Below are 26,815 nucleotides of genomic sequence, written 5' to 3' on the forward strand. Positions count from 1 at the left end.
TTGAGTACCGCAGTTGAAACCTTATGTTCAGGTTGTACAGGGCGTTGGTGAGGCCACCTTTGGAGTACTATGTCAATTCCATTTGCAATCTTATAAAAAAGGATATTGTTAAACTGGAGAAGGTTCAGATGAGATGTGCAGGATGTTGCTGGGAATAAAATGTTAAAGTTATAAGGAGAGCATTGAAGTGTGTGAGTTTGAATGGTGACCTTGCATAGGTTAATAAAATCATGAGGGGTAAAGATAAGGTGAACGACAGTTTCCTTTCTCTGGGGGTCGGGGATTTCAAGATGTCGGGGCATGATTTTATGGAGAGGAGAAAGGTTCAAATACGATGAGAGGCTATTATTATAGACAGAGGAAGTTTAGTCTGTCTAAAATAGATTTGTGTGTGGAATGAACATCCAGAGGGCGTGGCAGATGTGGGTACAGTTAAAGCTTTTAAAAGATGTTTAGATAAGTACATGAATAAGAAATGTTTGGAGGGATGTGTGTCAAACCCAGACAGGTGGAACATGTTCAGTTTGGGACTGGTTGTACCCAAAGGATCTGTTTCCGTGTTGTGTGACTCTTTGATTCTATGACTCTATGATTCTTGCGAGATTGGAAGATATGGCCAGCTCAGCGCAGCTACAGTCTCAGCTTCCATTGCAATTCAAACTACACAGGTTCTGACTCCTGTCATCCTCGCTGTGGACAGCAAAGTGCAATGCTGTTTGTAGCTGCATGAACTGTGAAAGAAAACACAAGTGACATAATTCATCAATTCATTCTTTTCCCCTCATTAACACTGCAAGCAGTTCTGTCTTAGAGTCACAGAGATGTACAGCACAGAAACAGAACCTTCAGTCCAACCCGTCCATGCTGACCAGATATCCCATCCCAATCTAGTCCCACCTGCTAGCACCTGGACCATATCCCTCCAAACCCTTCCTATTCATATACCCATCCAAATGCCTCTTAAATGTTGCAATTGTATCAGCCTCCACCACTTCCTCTGGCAGCTCATTCCATACACGTACCACTCTCTGTGTGAAAATGTTGCCCTTAGGTATCTTTTATACCTTTCCCCTCTCACCCTAAAACTATGACCTCTAGTTCTAGACTCCCCGAACCCAGGGAAAAGACTTTGCCTATTTACCCTATCCATGCCCCTCATAATTTTGTAAACCTCCTCAGCCTCTGACGCTCCAGGGAAAACAGCCCCAGCCTGTTCAGCCTCTCTCTGTAGCTCAGACCCGCCAACCCTGGCAACATCCTTGTAAATCTTTTCTGAACCCTTTCAAGTTTCACAACATCTTTCCGATAGGAAGGAGACCAGAATTGCATGCAATATTCCAACAGTGGCCTAACCAATGTCCTGTACAGTTGCAATCTCTCAACTCCTGCACTCAATTCTCTGACCAATAAAGGAAAGCATACCAAACGCATTCTTCACTATCCTATCTACCTGTGACTCCACTTTCAAGGAGCTATGAACCTGCACTCCAAGGTCTCTTTGTTCAGCAACACTCCCTCGGACCTTATCATTAAGTGTATAAGTCCTGCTAAGATTTGCTTTCCCAAAATGCAGCACCTCATATTTATCTGAATTAAACCCCATCTGCCACTTCTCAGCCGATTGGCCCATCCGATCAAATCCTGTTGTAATCTGAAGTAACCTTCTTCGCTGTCCACCACACCTCCAATTTTGGCATAAACTGCAAACTTACTAACTCTACCTCTTATGCTCACATCCAAATCATTTATATAAATGAAACAAAAATGCATCCAGCACCGACCCTTGTGGCACTCCACTGGTCACAGGCCTCCAGTCTGAAAAACAACCCTCCACCACCACCATCTGTCTTCTACCTTTCAGCCAGTTCTGTATCGAAATGGTGAGTTCTCACTGTATTCTAAGAGATCAAACCATGCTCACCAGTTTCCCATGGGGAACCTTTCAAACGCCTTACTGAAGTCCATATAGATCACACCTACCACTCTGCCCTCATCAATCTTTTTGCTACATAAACGAGAAGGGATTCTTTACTTTTAGGAAGTAACATTTTCCTGAAATTAATGTTTATTCATGTGTGTAGATATAATGTGTTACATGTGAAGCAATTCACATATTACGCCTGAGCTGCCCACCAACATGATGTTACCCAGGAAGAGATCACCAAGTTATATTTCAATCTGATTAGGGACCAGTAACAAAAACAGAAATTGCTGATAAAACTTAGCAGCTCTGGTAGATTACATCGGAAGAAAGTCGAGATAACATTTCAAGTCTAGTGCCACTTCATCAAAACTGTCAGTAGTTTGGAAAAAGTGGTTTTTATACTGAAGCTGATCTGGGAGAGGAAGTGAAGGGGAGAGGTGAGTGTAAATGTGGAGACAGAGCTCAGGGAGAGAGAAATACAAACAGGGAAGGTAAATAAGGAGATCATGCATGGTAGACCAGGGCAGAAGGCAACCTGAATAAATAATAACAAGAGCTAACAGTGAGAAAATGGGTTAGCTGCACTGAAAGCACACAAAAAAATAATGCGCCTTGGAGTGTGTGGGATTGGTGGCTGTGCTAACAACAGCCCGTTTCATAATAGGACCAGCTGTGGGCTAGGAAAAGAATCATGGAAGGAGGGAATCAGACAGTAAAGATATGAATTCGACATTACATCTGAGAGGCTGTGAGGTGGTAAAGTGAATATTTAGAGATTGATCTCCAAGCATGTGCTGAGCTTCACTGGAATACTAAACTCAGCCTGAGATAAAAGTGCTGGCCAGGGAACAGGGTGGTGTGTTTAAGTGACAAGAAACTAGAAGCACAGGGTCAATATCCAGCATCCTTAGTTCTTTGTTTCATTTTATGGAGCAGTAAACTTTACTTGTAAAGTGAACACTGCATTTACTAAGAGAATAAAGTCACAATATTCCATGGTCTTGAGCAAATGTAGCAGTTCACTCTACAACATGAGCATGAATGCAGTCTACAGTCCATGTACAACGTGTTCCTAACATCCCAAATTGAAATGTGGTACACGTGGATAATATCCTATGATTGAACACATCACAACGCACATCACATAGTAAATGCTTCCAGGACAGATCCCATGGATATCACAGCAACTCCACTTAATTGCGGACAACAAGGTGGATCATCAAATATCACTAAACTTCACAATGATTCGCACTGTTTTTTTTAAGAGCCTTTCTGTCATCGACAGTCACAACTAACCGCCCCTTTCATTGACTGATCATCCTTCAGTCCTGGGTTCACGTTTCCCTTGTCTCTGAATCTACACTCCAATCCTTACTCACAGGGACAGCTCCAGCTTTTCACCTGCAGCTCGCTGCATCAAATACCTGGTTCCTGACTTTCTCAGTTGTATGAAACAATTACTACTTATGGGATTTTTCAATGCCCCAGCTCTCAGGGGGCTGAAATGCTCTGAGGATTAATCTGAGCAATACCACCTTCTTCACACAGTTTCCCACCAACACAATCCAGAAACTTCCCTTACCACTTTAGGGCAGCATGGTGGTTCAGTGGCTCAGAGCTCTGAGCTCAAAAACTGCATGAATTTATGTAAAACTCTATTATCTCACTTTTTAGATTAGAATCAATCGAAACATTATGGCATAGACAGAGAACACAGGGGGCCAACACCTTCAACATATTGTCTAGCTATCACCATTTTTAACAGCTAACCCGAGAATGCAACTTTTAAAAAAAAAGTTTTGTGATTTACACATGAAAGAAGTGAAACTATCATTGTATTCTAACAGATGAAAGGCTTAATAGACAATCAATTTTTCAATGTATAATTTCAGTTACATCACACTGTAAATTTTTGCTATAAATTCTGTATTACGATTGAGCCCTCCAATATCACCTGATGAAGGAGCGTCGCTCCGAAAGCTAGTGTGCTTCCAATTAAACCTGTTGGACTATAACCTGGTGTTGTGTGATTTTTAACTTTGTACACCCCAGTCCAACACCGGCACCTCCAAATCTGACCTAATCATTCACTATACTGTGATGTCAGGAAAGCAAGTGTAAATAGCAAAGTCATCGAGCTCGTCTCTGTTAGAGGGCGCTAGCATTTTCAAGATAACACACAAAGTCAAACTTCTGGAAATCAGTTCCTTTAACAGTTTCAGTCTTTGAGAATGTCAGCTTAGTCTTGTTTGGAAATTACCAACAATAAAATGTCAAGGAAATAGATAAGTACTTGCCTCAGCAATAACTACAGTTTCTTCTCCGGAGGCAAATGCCGAAAGTTATAAGTGTGACCTCATCCAGATATGCAAATTACATCTTCATGCATGATTGTGTCACAACTGGATTAGTTTCCTTATCATGTCAGATCATTCTGTCTGGTCTGGAGTATTGTTAATGAAAAAATGTAGGGCTCAGAGGACCGGAACCAGTAAGGCTTATAAATAAGCTCCAATTCATCTGGTATATTTTAAAATGGTGTCCCAGTATACACTGTACATTTATTCCCAACTATCTCCAGTATTCCTTTTGCTGCTTGTTCCCTCTGGAAAGCAGATTCCTCAAGGACTTGGGATGTTCTGTGACTCAGAGAGCATTCAAGAAGAAACGTGCAGCTTCGAAAAGACAAAGCTGAAGACAAATGAAAACCACACTTTGACGCATCTCATTAGAATTCCAAGGGTCAAACACTCAGTTATTACTACTAAGTCAGTGATCACTTAGAAATCAGTAAATAATCAGTTAATCACAAGCCTGAGAATTGCCAACTTAAAATAGCCAAAAGAGGAAAGTTCAGCCTCAGCAAAGTAGGTGAAATGGAATTCTAGTCTCTCAAACAAGGTCCAGGTTGATGTTGTTCATTTTTCAATGATCTTTCAATCAGTGCCCAGGGAAATTTCAGAACCTTCTTAAACTCTTCCCTGAAATTCCTCTGGGTAGCTGCATAAATACACGTGTTTGTGCAGGAATTCAAGTATTTTATCACTGCTCTAGACTCAGTGGCGATATACACAGGAGATGTACGGTCTCCTCAATAGTAATTTATGTTTGTTAGTCTTGTCATTACAAAGCTCACATTTGCTGTCAGCCACAACAATATAAAACTGTCTGATATTGTGAAGAGTAAAACGATGGATATCTTTCGGTTCTCCATTTCTGAATCTCTCTCATCATGTGTGTGACCCCGGAGAGCTCTGCAGGTTCTTGTGGCCATGACAACACATCTCACTGTCAAAGAATTTAACAAAATGATGAAGGTAAATGGGAGCCAAACACGGCAGATGCTGTTAAACCAGATGAAAGCCACACCAAAAGTTGAGGAAAGTAAGGCAAAATTTCCCTGATAGACCCATCGCATTTTGTTAATTACATGCTCATGGTCATACGCAAATATGAATGGTAATATTCTTTGTAAAGATCAGGATAGAGAACATTGTAATAATGATGGAAGTTGTTCTCTTAGTGCAGTGTTTTGCTTTGAACCTCTGGTGATAGATAATTATAAAACGGTCAAATGTGAAAGAGACAGTGAACCAAATGATCAAATCAAGACTGACAAGTCATGTACAAAATGAAAGTACACACAGGAGTCTGAGACAGGAATAAATGTGGAAACTGATAACTGAAAATAAAACACACTATTATATTGATGATCAAAACCATTAGATTTGTAGTTGCCATGGCCACCGTATAGAGAGAGATACACTTGGAAAGACCACACTTTTCTCATGAGAGAATTACAATTGTTATCAGGTTCACTGTGACAAAAGAAAAGGAGTGAGTAGAAGCACCACGATCTAAAATATATTTTTGCAAAAGACAACATTAAGCATTTAAAGAATCAATTCACAATGTTCAACAGGAATACGTTCCATTGAAATTCAGAAACCCAGTAAGCTAAGGACAGTGATTTTATTCATTCATTAGATGTGGGTATTTCTCACTAGGCCAGCAAGTGTTCTCCATTTCATATTGACCAGAGAGCATATCGGAGCTCACCATTTTACTGTGGTTGTGGAGTCAAATGTAGTTCAGACCTGATAATGACGGAGCATTTCCTTTTCTAAGGGAGATTTGTAAAATAGTCAGGATTTTTTAAATAGAAAAACAACATTGCTTGCATCATCAGCATTAGGTTAGATTGTTTTATCCAGATATTTAATGAATTCAAATTTCCCCAGCTTTGATGATGGGATTGATACCCGTGTCTGCAGAACAGCAGCTAAGGTTTTGGATTTCTAATCTAATAATTTTGCCAGTATACCATCACCTCCGTTAAGTGTATCATGAGGTTATGTTGATGTTGCAATGAATTAAAGCACAATGGAGGATTGAGAATCTTTTAGAATCCAGCAGAGATTACCAAAAGTTGACAAAAAATCAAAAAATAGAATATAATAACAGATGTTCATGGCCTTCCAAGGCTTACCAAAAGAAAGAGAGTAGCTAAACCAAATGTTACTCTCTCACTACAAATCACAGTACAAATTGTTACGATGTGGAGGGATGTTGAACAAACATTTTTTATTCATCTATGCAAATCAATGTTTCATACCAAAACTAAGGTAACCTAGGGCCAATTAAGTGCAAGGATATTAGACAAATTAATATCAGCTGGAGAACGTTAAGGAAATAAAAATAGGATTTCATGAATCAAGGATAATACTTTAACATGGATATAGAATTGGACATGTACAGAAAGGGAAAATATGCAAAATGAAGAATATTTGCAGACCAGCATAAGTGGAGTGCTACAGGAATCAATGCATTGGCCTCAGTGATTTGCAGACTACATTAAATGGAGTCAAAAATTAATGCAACTGGGTCTGATGACAACTCAAAACTGGGTGACAATGTAAGCTGCAAGGAGAACTCAGAGAACCTGCATAGTGACTGAAACAAGTTAATTCAGTACACAACAGCGTGGTAGTTGAAGAATTTAGCGGGGACATTTCACATTAGTCACTTTCATTAGAAGAATATAAACTCTGCAGATTTGCTTCAAAGTCATGAAACTTGTAACTTTTCAGAGGGACCTGTGTGCACTTTTACAAGAAATAAAGGCAGTTAGTAAAAGTGAAATATTTTAAAAATTGCAAAGGCCAAGTCAATTTGAATGACTTCCCCCAAAGTTTAGACAAATGAGGAGGTTGTCTCAGGAAATGTTCAAGACTCTGAAGGGGCTTGATAGATAGACATAGAGAGGTATTCCCACTGACTCAGCAATCTAGAATATATGAACACAATCTCAGATACAGGGGCAATAATTTAGGAAACAGCTGAAACATATCCTCATTAAAGGATTGATAACTGATGGATGTTTTTATTCTACAGCATTGTGGATGTTCTCAGTCAGTCCAGAGATTGTGGGGATGGGTGGGAAAGTGAAGCTGAAGCCAAAGATCAGTCATGATAATTTTGAATGACTGAACAGGCTCAAAGGGCAGTATGGTATATTTCTGCTCCTATCTCTTGTGTTGCTATTAATCTAATTTAAATATTTATGGAGACACAGATTGAGAGCATTTTACCTGATTTGATGCAAGTACCAACATAGCAATGTGAGAAACATTATTATTGAAGCCATCATGTCGAAAATCTACAAACACCTTCATCTTACAGCCCAAGGTTGGCACAAAATGACAGGATTATCCAACAATCCTAGCATTCACTGAACTAAACTAAAACCCTCGCACACAAACTTGAACATTATAACATCTGCAAGATTATCAGATTGAGAAATGTGGAAAACATGAGCAAGAGGTTCATGAGTTGGTTCCAATAACTATCAACGATGTAACACAATTACATTGGGAAATGCATCACATTATTGAACAAGGAGGTAGAACAGGGAGAATACTTATCCTGATTCACAACAAGTGGATGACAGCAACTCACCAGGGACACCAATAACTGAGAGAATTTGGGTAGCTGAGGAGTGACCTTCTTGAACTTTATCAAATTATCAGTGGTATAAGTATAGTGAATGGCAGGCATCTTTTCCCTAGGTTGGGGGAATTTTAAGACTGGAGGGCATATTTTTTAGGTGAGAGGAGAAAGATTTAAAAAAGACGTGAGTAACAATATTTTAACACAGAAAGTGCTTTATGTCTGGAATGAATTTCCAGAATAAGTGATGGATGTAAGTACAATTACAACATTTAAATTCGTCTCTCCTTTCTTTTTCCATCCTGAACTGTATAAATTGATCTGTTTTCTCTTGTCAGTTGGTATTTCTCTGAAACTAAACTAACTTTTAATTTAAACAACAGATAAATACTGAGAACTGGAATATCATTATTGGCTGCAAAAGCATCTTCTTAAGAAGGGATTCTTTAAATTTAGAAAGTGAGGTTTGTCTATAACCAATACATTGTCATGTGCATAGGTATACTTTGTTACATGTGAAGCAATTTACATATTATGCCAGAGCTCACCACCAACACAATGTTACCCAGCAAGAGAACACCATGTTGTATTATAATATGATTGGGGATCAATAACAAAAACAGGAAGTGCTGGAGAGACTCAGCATGTCTGCCACATGTGGAGGAAGAAAGCCAACGCAACATTTCAAGTCCAGTGACACTTCATCACTTATGCTGAAGCTCAACTGGAGGAGGAGGTGAAGGGGAGAGGTGAGCGGATATGTGTGAGGAATACAAAGTGATGGATGCAAAAAAGGTGCAAAAAAAGCAAGATCAACATTACTTTTGATATTTGAGAGGACCTTTCAGAATTCTAATAACAGCCAGGAAGAAGCTCTTCTTGAACCTTTTGGTATGTGTGTTTAAGCTTCTGCCTGATGGAAGAGGTTTGAATAGATTATAATCTGTATGAGAGGGGTCTTTGATGATATTGGCTGTATTTCTGAGGCAGCGATAAGTGTCGATAGAGTCGATGGATGGAAGGTTGGTTTGTGTGATGCACCAGTTTGTCTTCACAACTATCTGTAGTTTTGAACGGTCCTGGGCAGAGCAGTTGCCATACCAAGCTGTGATGCATGCAGATAGAATGCTTTCTATGGTGTATCTACAAAAGTTGGTGAGAGTCCTTATGGATATGCTGAATTTCCAGAGGAGGAGGTATTGTGCCTTCTTGCTCATTGCATCAATGTGATTGGGTCCAGGACAGATTGTTGGTGATCGTCACTCCTCGGAAGTTGACACTCTCAACCATCTCCACCTCAGTTCCATTGATGTCAATATGGACATGCTCTCCAATGTGCCTCCTGAAGTCAATGAGCAACTCTTTAGTTTTGCTGATGTTGAGAGAGGTTGTTACCTTTATATCATGCCACCAAGCACTCTATCTCTTTCCTGTAATCTGTTTCGTCATTGTTGGATATCCAGCCTACAAAGATGGTGTCACCAGCGAACTTGTGGATGGAGTTCAAATAAAACTTGGCCACACAGTCATGAGAGTACAAGGGGCTGAGTACACAGCCTTGCGGGATGTCAGTGTTGAAGGTTGTCGTGGAGGAGGTGCTGTTGCACATCCTCACTGGTTGCGGTCTGTGAGTCAGAAGGCTGATCCAGTTGCAGGGGGCAGAGCAGAGACCTAGGTCTCGGAGTCTGGAGTTAGTTTGGTTGGGATTATAGTGTTGAGTGTGGAGCTGTAGTCAATAAGTAGAAGCCTGATGTAAGTCTCCTTCTATCCAGATGTTTCAGGGATGAACGTATGGTTAGGGAGATGATGTCTGCTGTGGACCTGTTGTGCCAGTAGGCAAATTGCAAGGGATCAAGGCAGGCTGGGAGGCCAGAGTTAATGTGGGCCATGACTAACTTCTCAAAGTACTTCATAATTATGGAGGACATAGTCACTGGGCTTTAGTCATTGAGGCATGTTGCGTGTGTTCTCTTTGGTACCAGGATGATGGTGGTCTTCTTGAAGCAGGTGGGGACTTCAGATTGTGGTAAGGACAGGTTAAAGATGTCAGTGAATACCTCCACCAGCTGGTCCAGGCAGGATCTGTGTACATGGTCGGGGACTCCATCTGGCCCGTCGCTTTCTATTGTTTCACTCTCAAGAAGGCCGATCTGACACCTGCAGAGGTGACTGAGGGAACAGTTCAATCAGGGGCTGTCAGGGCAGGTGACACAGTTTCACTGACCTTCCGTTCGAACCAAGTGTAAAATGCATTGAACTCCTCAGGGAGGGATGTGAATTTGTGCACTATTCTGTTCTGCTTCACTTTGTAGCTCATTATTTCGTGCGTGCCTTGCCACAGTTGGCAGGTCTCTGTGTGGTTAGCTTGGATCTCTAACTTTGGTATTGCCTCTTGTCATCTCTAATGGTCTTATGGAGGTCGTCTCTGAATCTCCTGTGAAGGTCAGGGTCGTCTGACTTGAACATTGCATACCTGGTCTTCAATAGGCAATGGATTTCCTGGTTCATTGATGGTTTCTGGATGGGGAACATAATTTCCCCCATTTGTGTTCTTTTTGCCTCTTGTCTCACAGTGTCTACCAACTCCCAGCTGTAACATCTCAGACCTCTGACAACTCCTGGCCTGTGACTCCCAGCTTCTGACAACTCCTGGCCTTACCACAAACACAACAAGGGGTCATTCTGGATAGGCATAGTGGTCCTCCAGCCTGACATAGTGACCCACCATGGCATCTCCCAACATGGCATGTCATCCACTCTGCCTGGCGTGGTAGTCCTCCGGGTTGGTACGTAGCCTGGCATGGCCTCCGTATCTTCTCCCAGTTAAAAATGTCTCCAGAGTGATCTCCCAGCCTGATGAATGTCAAGGTGAAGCCAGGCAGGGTCTGGAGCCAAGGCCCATTGCAGACTGGAGGCTATGTGTCAGCATGTCTGGGTTCGAAGATTGTTGTTCTAACCTTTCATTTCTGCAATGCTGGACATTTTATTTCTCTATTGTCTAAGATTTATAACTGAAGAATTTGTACAGGAATATATAGTTTAGGTGCATTAATCAGGGGAAATGTGGAGTAATAGGTTAGGACAATGGGTCTGGGTGGGATACTATTCAGAGGGTCGATGTGGACTTGTTGGGCTGAAGGGCCTGTTTCCATACTGTAGGAATTTTAATTCTAACCAAGGTATCTTTGTTCCAAAATAGCACTGAAATTGGCAAATTATAAACTTTTCACTGTACTCACTTGATTAATTGTGACAATAAAGCAAATTCAATTCAATATGGATTGCCTTCTTTGGCACATAGTCCTCTACACACTTGCTAATGAAGTACATGACAGTGATGGCATACTGATCTAGATTGGCCACTGAGTTATTTGAAAATGGAGCAGTCCACCAATTCAAAGCAATCGCACAGAGCTGTTTTCACAGCCTCAGACCAGCACTGTCCTGCTTTTTGTACTGGGTCCATACATTTTACCTTCTGCATGTAAGCTGGGAGGAGGAACACATTGCTGTGATCAGATTTTCCAAAGTGTGGATGGGTTTTGGAGCATTAGACATTTTTGATGCTTGTGTAGCAATGTCAAGGATATTCAGCGTTGAAACTTTATTGCTGGAACAGCACAGCAGGTCAGGCAGCATCCAGGGAACAGGAGATTCGACACAGGGCCTGTGCCCGAAACATCGAATCTCCTGTTCCCTGGATGCTGCCTGACCTGCTGTGCTGTTCCAGCAATAAAGTTTCAACTTTGATCTCCAGCATCTGCAGACCTCACTTTCTCCTCAAGGATATTCAGCCCATGGTTGGACAGGAGAGGTGTTGATGTTAATGTAGCATCCCTTTGATGTTGGCCTGGTTGAAGTCACTGGCTACAATGAATAAGGCTTCAGGGTATTCTTCACAAGGTGAACACTAATGCATTCTACAGTCCATTTGGAATTAACATGTGGAACACAAGGATAATATGCTGTTATTGAACACACCACAGAGCACATCACAGAGAAAATGTTTACAGGACAAATCCCATGGACACCTTAGAAATTCCACTCAGATATGAATGACATGGTGGATCATTGAATATCATTAAACTTCACAAAGAATCACAGTGTTTTGTTTTTCACTTTTGTCAATCCAGCCTTGAAGTGTGCTCTCAAGAGCCTTTCTGTCATTGACAGTCTCAGCGACTGCTCCTGTCATTGACCGATCATCCTTTTGTCCTGGGTTCATGTTCCCCTTGTCTCTGAATCTACACTCAAGTCCTTACTCTCAGGGACAGCTCCAGCTTTTCACCTGCAGCTTACTGCATCAAATGCCTGCTTTCACCCTCAGTTCTAACCTTCTCCATTGCATGAAGCGATTACTGCTTATGGGATTTTTCAATGTCCCTCTCTCAGTGTGCTGAAATGTTAATGTTCTCAGGCTTCTTCTGAGCAATACCACCTCCCTCACACAGCTTCCCACCAACACAATCTAGAAACTCCCCTTCCCACATGTATCAGCTCCTCGAGACTCCTCCAGAGGCCTGAAATCACAGGATTAGCTAAATGCTCTTGACATCTTCCCTGCAGGATAGCTAACAATCTACACTCCAAAGATGAAGTCTCTCCCTCTTCCTTTCCAACTAAACTGCGAAACTGGAACTGCTTCTCAATGACCTCTGAACTGCCCTTAGTGACCAATTAAAAATCTTGCAATGGGCCCTCCATTATCGCATGGCATGGGGACAGAGAGCCAAAACAAACCAAGCATTCTACCCCTGTATTCACAATGTGGCGGCATGGTAGCACAGTGGTTAGCACTGTGGCCTCACAGCGCGAGAGACCTGGTCCTCAGCGCCTCAGGTGACTGACTATGTGGAATTTGCTCATTCCTCCCATGTCTGCGTGGGTTTTCTCTGGGTGCTCCAGTTTCCTCCTGTTTGGGTAAGGTAAATTGGCCATGCTAGAGTGCCTGTAGTGTTAGGTGAAGGGGTAAATGTAGGAGAATGGGTGTGGGCTTGTTGGGATGAAGGGCCTGTTTCCACACTGTAAGTAATCTAAACAGAGTGAAATTCATCTATTCTTTTCCTTCTCTAACAGTACAAACTGTTCTGTTTCTCTCATTGATTGTTATTTCTCTGAATTGAGTTTAACTTTAAAGTTTAACAACCTGTTAAGTCACGGGGGCTGAAATTTCATTGGTGCACCCAATGTTATTTTGTGAAGTCGAAGGAATTCTTTAATTTTAAAATGGAAGGTTTGCCTGTCATCAATTTTATTCATGTGTGTAGATATAATTTGTTACAGGTAAAGCACTTCACGTTATGCCAGAGCTGACCACCAGCATGGTGTGACCCAGAAAGAGATCACCATATTATATTGCAATCTGATTAGGGACTCGATAGCAGAATCAAAGGGCAGTAACATGTATTCCTGCTCCTATCTCTTGTGTTCATGCAAATCTAATATAAACAAATATGGAGACATCCTTTGTGAATGTTGTACTGATTCCATGCAAAAGTCAACACAGTATTGTGAGACAAATATATTATTGAAGCCATCATGTGGGAAATCTCCCCACACATTTATATTACAGCCCAATGTTGTCACTAAATGACAGGATGGTCCAAAACAGCAAACATTCAGTGAACTAAACTAAAATCCTTGCACACAACCTTGCACATTATAGAATCTATAAGATTACCAGATTGAAGAAACGAGGAACACAAGAACAAGAGGTTAATGAGTTGGTTCCAACAACTATCAAAGGTATGACACAATCCCACAGAAAACATATCACATTATTAAATAAACAGGTAGATCAGGGAGAATATTTATCCTGATACATAACAAGGAGATTACAGCAATTCACCGGGGACACAAGCAACTGAGAGAGTTGGGTAGCAACTCTCTTTCACAAGCAGATTAATTGGAGGTTGCTCAATTCTGAATATTATCCAAGCTGAAAGTGTGTGACTAGTACATGGCTGATACCTGGGCAGGGAATTCTCCATTTATTCACACATCAAACCTCCAGTGAGTCAGACAGGCAGCATTATCAGTGATATTCCCTATTGTGATTTAACAAACAAACTCAAATCCTTTTTTTGTTTGTCTAACATTTCAGAAGAAAATGTGTTGAAAATACTATGAAACAATTTGACAGAACAACCTACAATGAAACAACTTTGCACAAATGTAGATTGGAATCTGTCAATATTGTGGTGGTACTGTCTCCATTCATGTAGGATTGCTGGAGACTGATCCCCCAATAGCTGTCATCCTGACTCTGCTATTCACTCATCTGTAATGTCCTATTCCTTCTCTACCATAAGTGAGCATATTCTACCAGTATTAGTGGTATCAAATATTTTCACTTGAGTTCACTACACTACTGCACTACTAGTTATACATTACTTTGGCAGTAACAACAACTGTGTTACTCCAGCACAAGTTGTATCTTGAATTGGCATGACCATGTTACTCTAGTACTAGTGGCAACCTACCTTGACACAAGGGTTAACTGCAATGCTCGAGCGCTCGTGATATCCCGCATTGTTACTGGAGCTGATCATGTTACATCCAGTGCTGATGCTACCCTAAAGTGACATGAGAGTTGATCTTGTTACTCCAGTACTCATGGTAACTTACATTAAAACTAGAATTACTCGTGTTATTACGGAACACATTTTACTGATACATTCTGGATTCAATGAAAGAACAGGATAAACCAAAAATATTAGTGTATGACAAATTAGGATCAATTAATGAATTTGTAGGAGGGGCAACCTAAAGCAGCAGTGGTCATCATAATATTAAATTTTACATTAATTTGAGAGAGAGAATAGTGGATCAAAGACTAGCATTTTAAACTAAAATGAGTATAATGAGAGATCATAATCACACCTTAAGCATAGGAGTTGGAATGTTATGTTTGAGGTTGGACAAGACATTGATGAGGCCTCTTCTGGAGTACAGTGTCCAGTTCTGGTTGCCTTATTATAGGAAGGAGGTTATTCAGCTGGAGAAGGATCTGAAGAGATTTACTAGGATGTTTCCAGGAATACAAGGTTCAAGTTATAAGGAGAGGCTGGATATGCTGGGAAATTTTGTGGTGTAGTGCAAGAGTTTGAGAGGTGACCTTGTCGAAGTTTATAAATTCATGACGGGTATTGATAATATAAACAGCAGGTCTCCTTCCCCCAGGCTGGAAGACTTAAAGAGGAGGGAGTGTATTTTTAAGGTGAGAGGAGAAAGATTTTAAAAAGATATGGGGGGGAATGTTTTTACACAGTGTGTGATTTAAGCGTGGAATGAACTTCCAGATGAAATGGTGGATATGGGTAAAATTACAATGTTAAAAGACATTTGGATAAGTACATGAAGAAGAAATGTTTGATGGGGTGTGGACCAAGCGCAGGCAGGTGGAACATATTTAGTTTGGGAAATTTGGTTGACAAGGACTAGTTACTCAGAAAGGTTTATTTCCGTGCTGGATCACTCTATGATCCTATGACTCTATGACTCTTGCTAAATTGGAAGTTATGGCCAGCTCAGTACGCTTGGGGACTCAACCATGGCTGGTGTCTAAGTTTCAAGTGTGTGGTGCTGGAAAAGCACAGCAGGTCAGGCAACATCCAAGGAGTAGGAGAATTGAGTTTCAGACATAAGCCCTTCAAAATGTTGATTCTCCAGCTCCTCGAATGCTGCCTGTCTGCTGTGCTTTTCCAGCACCACAATCTCGACTCTGATCTCCAGCATCTGCAGTCCTCACTTTCTCCAGTATCCAAGCTTCCATTACAATACAAACCAAACAAGTTTGATTCCTGTCATCCTGGCTGTGGATACCAGAATGCAAAGGAGTTTATAGATGCATAAACCGTGAAAGCAAACACAACAAGTGACATAATTCATCTATTCTTTTTTTTCCCCTCCTAAATGGTAAAAACCATTCTGTTTTCCCTTGTTAATTGGTATTTCTCTGAATTAAGATTAACTTTTAAGTTTAACAATCTGTTAAGTCATGAGAACGTAAATTTCATTGATGACTGTAATGTTGTTTTGTGAAAGAGAAGGGATTTTAATTTTAGAAAATAAGGTTTGTCTACAATCGATGTTTATTCATGTATGTAGATATAATTTGTTACATGTGAAGCAATTGACATGTTTTGCCAGAGCTGACCACCAACATTATGTTACCCAGGAAGAGATCACCAAGTTATATTACAATGTGATTAAGGACCAATGACAAAAACAGAAATTGCTGGAGAAAGTCAGCAGGTCTGGCAGCATGTGTAGGAAGAAAGCAAAGCGAACATTTCAAGACCAGTGGCACTTCATCAGAATTGTTAGCAGCTTGGAAAAAGTACTTATGCTGAAGTGGGTGAAAGGTGAAGAGTTAAGGTGAGGGGATATGGAGACAGAGCTCAGAGAAAGAGAAATGGGAACAGGGTAGGTAAACAAGGAGATATTGGTTGGCAGGACAGGGGAGAAGACAAGCTGTATAAGTGATAATAAGAGCTAAGAGTGAGAAAATAATGGGCCAGGAGTATATTAGAATTGGTGTCTGTGCTCAAAATAGCCCTTGTCATAACAGGCCTGGCTGTGAGGTGGGAAAAATCCATGGAAGATGGAATCAGACAATAAAGTCATTCAACCCGATGTTAATTCTGAGAGGCTGCAGGCTCCCAAAGTGAAGAATGATAGATTGTTCCCCGAACTTGTGCTGAGCTTCACTAGAATATGACAGCAAGCCCAAGATATAATTACTGGCCAGGGAACACGGTGGTGTACTGAAGGAGAAGGCAACTGGAAGTTCAGGGTCAATATCCAGCATCCTCAGTTTTTGTTTTATTTTAGGGACCAGTAACCTTTATTTGTAAAATAAACAGTGGACTTGCTGAGAGGATAAAGCCACAAGATTCCATTGTTTTGAACAATCATAACACTTTACAATGGGTAATATCCTGCCATTGAACACACCACAGCGCACATCGCAGAGAAAAATGCTTCCAGGACAGATCCCATAGATATCTCAGCAACTCCCTCAAATGTGAATCGCGTGATGGGTCATGAAATATCATTAAACTTCAAAAGTCATCACAGCTTTTTCTTCATTTTTAACTTTTGCCGATCTAGCCTTGAAACCTGCTCTCAAAATCCCTTCTGTCATGGACTGTCCCAGTGAATGCTCCTGTCATTGACCGATCATCCTTCTGTCCTGGGTTCACATTCCCCTTGTCTCTGAATCTGCACTCCAGTCCTTACTCACAGGGACAGCTCCAGCTTTTCACCTACAAATGGCTGCACCAAATGCCTGTTTTTTTCCCTCAATTCTAACCTTCTCCGTTGTATGAAGCAATTACTGCTATGGGAATTTTCAAAGCCCTCACTCTCATTGTGCTAAAACGTTAATGTTCTCAGACATCTTCTGAGCAATACCACCTCCCCCCACACAGCTTCCTACTAACACAATCCCCTTCCCACTTTATCAGCTCCTCGAGAATCTTCCTGAGGCCTGACTTCACAGGATTAGCCAAGCGCTCTTGACTTCTTCCCTGCAGGTCAGCTAAAAATCTATGCTGCAAAGAAGTAGTCTGCCCCTCTTGCTGTCCAACTAACCTGTGACCCTGGAACTGCTTCTCAGTTATCTCTGGGCTATCCTTTATGTCTCATTGAAAACCTTTCAATGAGCTCCTCCACGATTGTATGACATGGAGACAGAGAGCCGAACCAAAGCAGCCTTTCTACCCCTGCATTTACAACACAGTAAAATTAAAATCTTCAAAGATCCTCAACATTGACTACAATGGTTCCTAACCAGACTTTTTTGAGTAACCCAAGACTCTGCGAATGATCAATTCTTAACAACAGGTCTGTGGCTTAAAAAGAAGTCTTAGAAATGTAATCACCATATCGTAAAGTTAGAGAGTAAAATTAAATAATAAAGTCATCCAATCTGTCTATGTTAGAGAATATATAAGAGAAAGGCAACTTACTCTTGTTTCGGACATGCCAACAACAGCTCTAGGGAATAGAATACATTTTTAAACAATGCATCCTTTGTTTTCAACCCCATTCACACAAAACACAGACAGACAAAGAAACACTGTGAAGGGATATAGATAAGAATAAAATAAAACTGGCCAGATTACTGAAGTGGTTTTCATGAAGCATTGTTCCACAGGCAAAGATGATGCTTTCTTGGTTCATTTTCTGAAGGTGTCAACCAGGGTCAGTTTGCTCAAATAAAGGCAGTGGTACCTATAAGTTAGGTTTCTAATCACTGAACTTCCAAGAGATGCTCCTGGGAGGTTAAACAAGGAACTTTCAAACCTTCATGCTGTAGCATCTACAGCTGCATTCCTTCTTTTACAGAAAAACCAATCCAAAACACAATTTGCAATCTGACCACTCCCTAAAATAAAGCAAAGATTATGTTAACTCAGGAACCAAAGGCAGTTAACGTCTGGGTCTGTCTTCACAAATAGGGTAAAGTTGTTTGCTTGCTTTCCTTTCAACATAAACTGCTGCCCACCCCGAGGCACAAGTCAATTTTAGTTCACACTTACTAGTTTACAACTCCAAAACAAAATTGATGAAATAATGAAAACAAAAATAATAAAGCATCTGTGAGAGCTTTAAGACTTTCAAGATGATACAAAAAAACAATCTTCTGGCACTTAATTCCTTTAACAGTTTCAGTAGTTTAGAAAAAAAGACAAAGGCAACTTAACCTTGTTTGGAAAATATTGACAACAGCTCCAGGGAATGGGATCATTATTTGCCAAAGGAACAACTGCATCATAACCAGAGTTTCTTTTACAGAGGCAAAAGCCAAAAGATATGAGTGTGACCTCCGCTGGATGTGCAATCTACATATTCATGAAAAAGACACCAAAGTTGCCTAGTTCAGTAAAAATAGGGTCAGTTTCCCTTTAACTTCAGATCATTCTCTGTGGTCTGGAGGATTGCGAGGATGGGAACCAGTAAGATTTATCAATAATGCATACTGTTCCAATTCACCTGGTATACTTTAAAATGATGCTCCAGTACACCCATACATTTGTTCCAAAATATTTTTGGTACAGGGAAGCAAGTCCCTCAATGACATTGGATATTCTCTAACATCAGAATGCATTCTAAGAAGAAACATAGAGCTTGGAAATCACAAATTGACATATCTGATTAGAATTCCATGAATCATAAGCTAAGTTATTGTTACTACTAAGAAAGTTAACACTTAGAAATCCACAAATAAAGATCAAATATAATCACACATTTCTGGTTTGTTACAGAAGCCAACTTAAAATGGCCAGAGGATGAATGTTCAGCCTCAGCAAAGTAGGAGCTGAAACAGAATTCTAGTCTCTGAATAAAGATCTAGGTTGACATTGTACATTTTTCAACAATCTATCAGTCAATGTCCAGGGAAATTTCAGAGCCTTCTTAAACTCTTCCCTGAAATTCCTCTGAGTAGCTGCATAAATACATGTGTTTGTGCAGGAATCCAAAAATTTTATCATCGCTCCAGACTCCGTGGCAATGTACGCAGGGGATGTACGGTCTCCTCGATAGTAAGTCGTGTTTGTTAGTTTAGTCGTTACAAAGCTCACATTTGTTGTCAGCCACAACAATATAAAACTGCCTGATATCGTGAAGAGTAAAATGATGGATTTCCTTCGGTTCTCCATCTCTGAATCTCTCTCATTCTCATGTGTGTGACCCCGGAGAGCTCTACGGGCTCTTGTGGCCACGAGAACACATCTCACTGTCAAAGAATTTAACAAAATGATTGAGGTGAATGGAAGCCAAACCCGCCAAATGCTGTGAAACCAGACGGACATTACACCAACAGTTGAGGAGAAAAAAGTCAAACTTCCCCGACAGCCCCATTGCATTTTGCGAATTAAGCGTTCAGGTTCATACGCAAACCAAAGAGGAATATTTTTAATAAAAATCAGGATAGAGAACATTGTTATAACAATTGATGCTGTTCTCTTGGTGCAGTATTTTGCTTTCAACCGCTGGTGGCAGATAATTATAAAACGGTCAAATGTGAAAGAGACAGTGAACCAAACAGTCAAATCAAGGCTGACAATGGCCATGTACAAAATGAAAGTGCACACAGGAGTGTGAGACAGGAATGAATGTGGAAAATGATAACTCAGAATATAATATATCATTATATTGTTGGTCAAGACCAGTAGATTTGCTGTTGCCATGGCTACCATGTAGAAAGAGATACACTTGGAAAGACCACACTTGCCTTGGACGAGAATTACAATTGTTATTAGGTTCACTGTAAGAAAGAGAAGGGAGATATTATAAGTATCACTAGATACAAAATATTGTTGGAAACAAACAATAAGAAATAGTTAAAAAATCAATTCAAAATGTTCAATAAGAATACATGATTTGGAGATGCCGGTGTTAGACTGGGGTGTACAAAGTTAAATATCACACAACACCAGGTTATAGTCCAATAGGTTTAATTGGAAGCACACTAGCTTTCGGAGCGACGCTCCTTCATCAGGTGATAGTGGAGGGCTCAATCGTAACACAGAATTTATGGCAAAAATTTGCAGTGTGATGTAACTGAAATTATACATTGAAAAATTGATTGTCTGTTAAGCCTTTCATCTGTTAGAATACAATGCTAGTTTCACTTCTTTCATGTGTAAATCACAAAACCATTTTTTTTAAAAGTTGCATTCTCGGGTTAGCTGTTAACAATGGTGATAGCTAGTCAACATATTGTCTAGCTATCACCATTGTTAACAGCTAACTCAAGAATGGAACTTTAAAAAAAAACATTTTGTGATTTACACATGAAAGAAGTGAAACTATTCTAACAGATGAAAGGCTTAACAGAGACTCAATTTTTCAATGTATAATTTCAGTTACATCACACTGTAAATTTTTGTCATAAATTCTGTTACGATTGAGCCCTCCACTATCACCTGATGAAGGAGCGTCGCTCCGAAAGCTCGTGTGCTTCCAACTAAACCTGTTGGACTATAACCTGGTGTTGTGTGATTTTTAACAATAAGAATACATTCCACTGAAAATCAAAAACTCAGACAGGACAGGACAGATATTTCATTCATTCATTAGATATGGGTATTTCTAACTAGGCAGCAATTATTCTCAATTTTAATTGATCAGAAAACATTTCAAAACTCACCATTTTGTTGTGGGTATTGCATCAAATGTAGGCCAGATTACACACTGATGGAAGATTTCCTTTTCTAAGGGTGAATGGTGAAATCGATTTTTTTTAAATAAAAGGTATGACATTGGTCATGACCACTTTTTGGTTAGCTTTTTAAAATTTCAGGCATTTATTGAATTCAAATCTCCCACCTGCCATGGTGTGGTAAAGACCCATGCCCCCAAAACAGCAGGCTGAGGTTTTAAGTTTCTATTCTAATGATATTGCCAGTACACCATCACTTCCAGTAAGCTTAGCATGAGGTGATCTTAATTTTGCAATGAATTAAAACACAATGGAGAATTGGGAATCTTTTAGAATCCAGCAGAGGGCATCAAAATTGACAACAATGGAAAAAATAGAATATGAGAGTAGACTGGTCATGAATATAATAACAGATGTTCATGGCTATCAAAGGAATACCAAATAAAAGACAATAGTTCAACTATATGTTAGTCCCTTAGTTAAAAAACCCAAATTATTATGAATATGAGCAAATGGCAGAGATATTGAATAAACATTTTGTATCTATTTTTACTATAAATGTCTCATATCAAAAATAAGGAATAACCTATTTCCTATTAAGAGTAAGGACATTAAACAAATTAATATCAGCTGGAGAACCATGAGGAAGGAATATTAGCACTTACTGAGTCAAGGGTAATATTTTAACATGGAGACAGAATTGGATTTGCAGAAGGTCACAATTACATTTGCCTTTTTTATTAGTTCCAGATATTTATTGAATTCAAATTTCCCCAACCCAGGAAGGGAAAGTAAGAATAAATGGAACATTTTTAGATTGGCAGACCATGACAAGTTGAGTGCTACAACTGTCAGTGCGTTGGCCTCTGTGGTTTATAGAATACAATAAAAAGACACAGAGTAATGTATGTAAGTCTGTTGACAATATAAAACTGTGTGGGAATGTAAGCTGCAAGGAGAAGTCAGAGAAGCAGCACAGAGACCAAGACAAGTTAATTGAGTAGACAATGACATGACAGTTGGAATATTAAGTGGGGAAGTTTGACATTATTGACCTTAATCAAAACAATGGAAATTCTGAGTACTTGTTTAAGAGGCATGAAGCTTGCAATGTTTTGAAGAAACATGCGTGCAAGTGTACAAGCAACACAGAAAGTGAACCAAAGTGAATTGCTGTGAATACTGGAAAGGCCGAGTAAATTTGGTCCATATCCCAGAAATTTAGAAGACTCATGAAACACTCATGATTCTGAAGGGGCTTTAATGATCAAGCCTGAAAGGTATTCCCACTGATTGGGCAATCTAAAATACATCTACACAGTCTCAAATATGGCAGCAATGATTTATGAAGTAGATGGAAATATTCTTCAGTAAAGGATTTCACAATCTATGGAAGTTTGTATATACAAGATTATGGATGTTCTATCACTGGCTGAGAGAGACAGATATCTGGTTTCTCAGACAATCCAGAGATGTAGGGAAGGGATGGGGGGAAGTGGTGTTGAAGTGCAAGATCAGCAGTATGGTGTCTTTCATGGGGGATTTCAAGACTGGGGTACATTTTTAAGGTGAGAAGAGAGAGATTTTAAAAAGACTTGTGGGACAAATTTTACACACAGAGGGTGGGTCACGTGTGGAATGAACGTCCTGAAGTGGTGGTTATGGGCACAATTCCTACACTCAAAAGACATTTGGATAAGTACATAAATTGGCAAAGTTTGGCAATATGGGCCAAAAGCAGTCAGGTGGGGCTAGTAGAGTTTGGGATTATGTTTGATATGAATTGGTTAGTCCAAAATGTCTGTTTTTGTGCTGTATGACGCAATGACTTTTTATATGGAGATACAGTTTGCGAGTATTTTACTTGCTTCCATGCAAAATATCAATGCAACGATGTGAGATAAAATTATTTTTGAAGTGTTATGAAGTCAAAAGCATATACAGTCCCTTTAAGATAGAGAGAGTGCTTTTTTGAGCTGAGAGATTTTGACAACACGTGTCTGTGACTAGCAATCAGAGTTACAGAGATACTGAGAATTGATAGTATGTAACAATTAGCAGTAGGGTTATTAACATTAGTTTGGGTTGGGCTTTTTTTGAAAGTAAGATAACCAGATTTGAAATTAAATCAATTAATTTAAATATGCCCCAGACACCAAAAAAAAGAATTTAAATTTGATTGCATTGACAACTTCGGACCAATGAGATGGCTGGAGTAATGGAGTATACAAAGAAGGACATTTTTGCATTTTTGCTAAAAAAAAAGTAATCTAATCTAATCTAATCTTCCCAAACCAAATCTATACGGACGGGTGGAGGAGTGGATTTGTGGAGGGGTGGAGTGATATGCTTTAGAGAAAAAAGAAAAAATAAGAAAAAAAAAAAGTGGACGGCATGGTGGCACAGTGGTTAGCACTGCTGCCTCACAGCGCCAGAGACCCGGGTTCAATTCCCGACTCAGGCGACTGACTGTGTGGAGTTTGCACATTCTCTCCGTGTCTGTGTGGGTTTCCTCCGGGTGCTCCGGTTTCCTCCCACAGTCCAAAGATGTGAATTGGCCATGCTAAATTGCCCGTAGTGTTAGGTAAAGGGGTAAATGTACGGGAATGGGTGGGTTACGCTTCGGCGGGTCGGTGTGGACTTGTTGGGCCGAAGGGCCTGTTTCCACACTGTAAGTAATCTAATCTAATTTTGAAAACTGATCACAACTAACTGCCCATCTATCATGGAAAGCTCTCAAAGAAATCTCTAAGGAGGCATTATCTATTTAAGAGGTACCAAGACATTTGATAACCTAAAATACTCAAGTATAAAGTAAGAGGAAGACTCAGGAGAAAACAGCAGATTTGGAAAGAAGCAGAAGGAAGGCTGCAGGAAGAAGAGAAGACCATCCATGTGGACTTTAAGAGATTAAGTGCTAGTTTATTGTTATCATTAAAGTGTTATTGGAACTGCATATTAATAGAATTGTGGTCATGGATAGTGGTTAGTTAGGGGAACGTTTGGATTGTTATTAGTTCTGTTAGTGTTGATTGTTATGGTTAAATAAATAAATTGTTACTCTCTATTTATCCAGTGAAAATCAGGGAACTTTTTTCATTCACACATTTTAACAGATTACAAGGTGGGGTGCTCATCCCTGGGTGGCTTAGTTTAGTTAGAAGAAGGGGTCAATCTCTGTATCATAACAGACGTCATTATGTGGGAAAATCACCCACACATCGTATTACATGTATTGCATTACATTTAGGGCGGCACGGTGGCTCAGTGGTTAGCACTGTTGCCTCACAATGCCAGGGACCTGGGTTTAATTCCCACCTTGGGCAACTGTCTGTGTGGAGTTTGCACATCCTCCCCGTGTCTGCGTGGGTTTCCTCCGGGTGCTCCGGTTTCCTCCCACAATCCAAAGATGTGCAGGTTAGGTGAATTGGCCATGCTAAATTGCTCATAGTGTTATGTGCATTAGTCAGAGGGGAATGGGTCTGGGTGGGTTGCTCTTCAGAGGGTCGGTGTGGACTTGTTGGGCCGAAGGGCCTGTTTCCACACTGTAGGGAATCTAATCTAATCCCTATGTTGGCACTAAATAACAGAATTGTCCAAAGATCTTCGCATTGATTGTACTGAACAAAAATTCTTACACACAAACTTTAACATTATTTCAAGTCTCGGATTAAAGAACCAAGGAAAGTAAGAGCAAAAGGTTCGTGAGTTGGTTCCAACAACTATCAAAGATGTAACACAGTCACATTATTGAACAAGCAGGTAGATCAGGGGGAGCATTTGTACTAATTCACAACAAGCAGATTATACTAACTCACCAGGAACACCAATAGCTGAGAGAATCGGGTAGTAACTCTCTTTCACAAGCAGAATAATTGGAGGTTGCTCCATTCTGAATCGTGTCCAAGATGAAAGTGTGTGACTGGTGCATGGCGGATACATGAGCAGGGAATTCTCTATTTATTCACACATCAACCCTACAGTGAGTTAGACAGATTACATCATTAGTAACATTAGCTACAGTGATTTAACAAATAAACTCATTTATTTTTGTTTGTCGAACATTTCAGAAGAAAAAGTCCTGAAAATGCAATGGAGCATTTTGACAGAACAACCTACAATGAAACAATGTTTCACAAATATAGATTGAAATATCAGTGTTGTGCCGGCACTGTCTCTATTGATAAAGGATTGCTGGAGACAGATCCCCCAAAAGCTGTCATCCTGACTCTGCTGTTCACTCATCTACAATGTGCCATTCCTCTACTACCAAACGTGAGCACATTCCACCAGTATACGTGCTATCAGATATTTTCGCTAGAGTTCACTATGTTACTGCTGTACTAGTTATACCTTATTTTGGCAGTAATATTAATTGTTTACTCCAGTACAAGTTGAATCTTGAATTGGCGAGACTGTGTAACTCTGGTACTAGTGGCAATCTACCTTGACACAAGAGCTAACTCTGTTACTCCAGAGCTCATGATATCTGCCATTGATACGAGAGCGGACCATATTACTTCTGCTGTTAATGCTATCCTAAAGTAACATGAAAATTTACCATGTTCCTCCAAAACTAATGGTATTTTGCATTTACACTAGAATTACACATGTATGATGGAGCTAATTGTACTTACACATTCCAGATTCAATCAAAGAACAGGGTAAACCAGACATTTTATTGTATGACGAATTAGGATTAATTATGGACTTCAGAGGTGAGACAACCTAGAGGCGCAGTGTATAATTGAATTTTACATTAGTTTGAGAGAAAGAATAGTGCGTCCAAGACTAGCATTTTAAACTAAAATGAATGTAACTAGAAATTTTACTCAGGCCTTTGAGTATAGCAGTTGCAATGTTTTGTACAGGACATTGGTGAGGTCTCTTCTGGAGTACTCGGTGTATATCTGATCCCCTTGTTATAGAAAGGAGATAATTCAGCTGGGGAGGATCAGAAGAGATTTACCAGGGTGTTACCTAGAATGCAAGATTTGAGTTCTAAAAAGAGGCTGGATTGCCTGGGAGACTTTTTAGTTGCATGTAGGAGGCTGAAAGATGACCTTACAGAAGTTTATAAATTTATGACGGGTTTAGATAAGGTAAACAGAAGGATTTTTTTCGCTCATGTGGGGGACTTCAAGACTAAGGGGATATATTGAAGGTGAGAGAAACATTTTTAAAAGACACAATGGGCAGGTTTTTACACAGTGTGTGCTTTGTGTGTGAAATGAACTTCTAGAGGAAGTTTTGGATATGGAAACAGTTACAATGCTTAAAAAAAAATTTGGATAAGCACATGCATAAGAAATGTTAGGAGGTTTATGGGCCAAGCGCAGGCAGGTGGGAGTAGTTTAGTTTGGGAAACTTGGTTGGCACAGATTGGTTGGACTGAAGGGTTTGTTTCCACGCTGGATAACTTGATGATTCTATGACTCTATGATTCACATGAGATTGGAAGCTATGGCCAGCACAGTACAGTTGGAGATTCACTCACAGCAGGTGACTAAGCTTCTACCGCAAACCAAGCCACACAAGTTCTGACTCCTGTCGTCCTGGCTGTGGATGCAAAGATGTTTGTGGGTGTGTGAACTGTGAAAGCAAACACAACAAATAATGTAATTCATCTATTATTCCCTTTCTCCTCTTGACCAATGCAAACTGATCTGTTTTCTCTAGCCTATTGATATTTGTCTGAATTAAGACTAACTTTTAAGCTTATCAATCTGTTAAGTCATGAGAACTGGAACTTCATTGGTGACCACAAT

General features: G+C 40.0%; 1 protein-coding gene across 1 annotated transcript; it reads right to left on the reverse strand.

The window, feature by feature from the left end:
* Positions 1-638: 638 nt before the first annotated feature.
* LOC148150565 (putative G protein-coupled receptor 139) lies at positions 639-24,938 on the reverse strand. Its single transcript, XM_087975831.1, has 4 exons — positions 24,866-24,938; positions 19,249-20,150; positions 14,356-14,448; positions 639-731 (listed from the first exon to the last, which is right to left on the reverse strand). The coding sequence occupies exons 1-4, from the start codon at positions 24,936-24,938 to the stop codon at positions 639-641; spliced, it is 1,161 nt and encodes a 386-aa protein (XP_087831957.1).
* Between the last annotated feature and the right edge of the window lie 1,877 nt (positions 24,939-26,815).

This window comes from Chiloscyllium plagiosum, unplaced genomic scaffold (assembly GCF_037043375.1).
Source record: "Chiloscyllium plagiosum isolate Xiang-an unplaced genomic scaffold, Cpla_swu_hap1 HiC_scaffold_3, whole genome shotgun sequence".
In the NCBI taxonomy this organism is placed as follows: Eukaryota; Metazoa; Chordata; class Chondrichthyes; order Orectolobiformes; family Hemiscylliidae; genus Chiloscyllium; species Chiloscyllium plagiosum.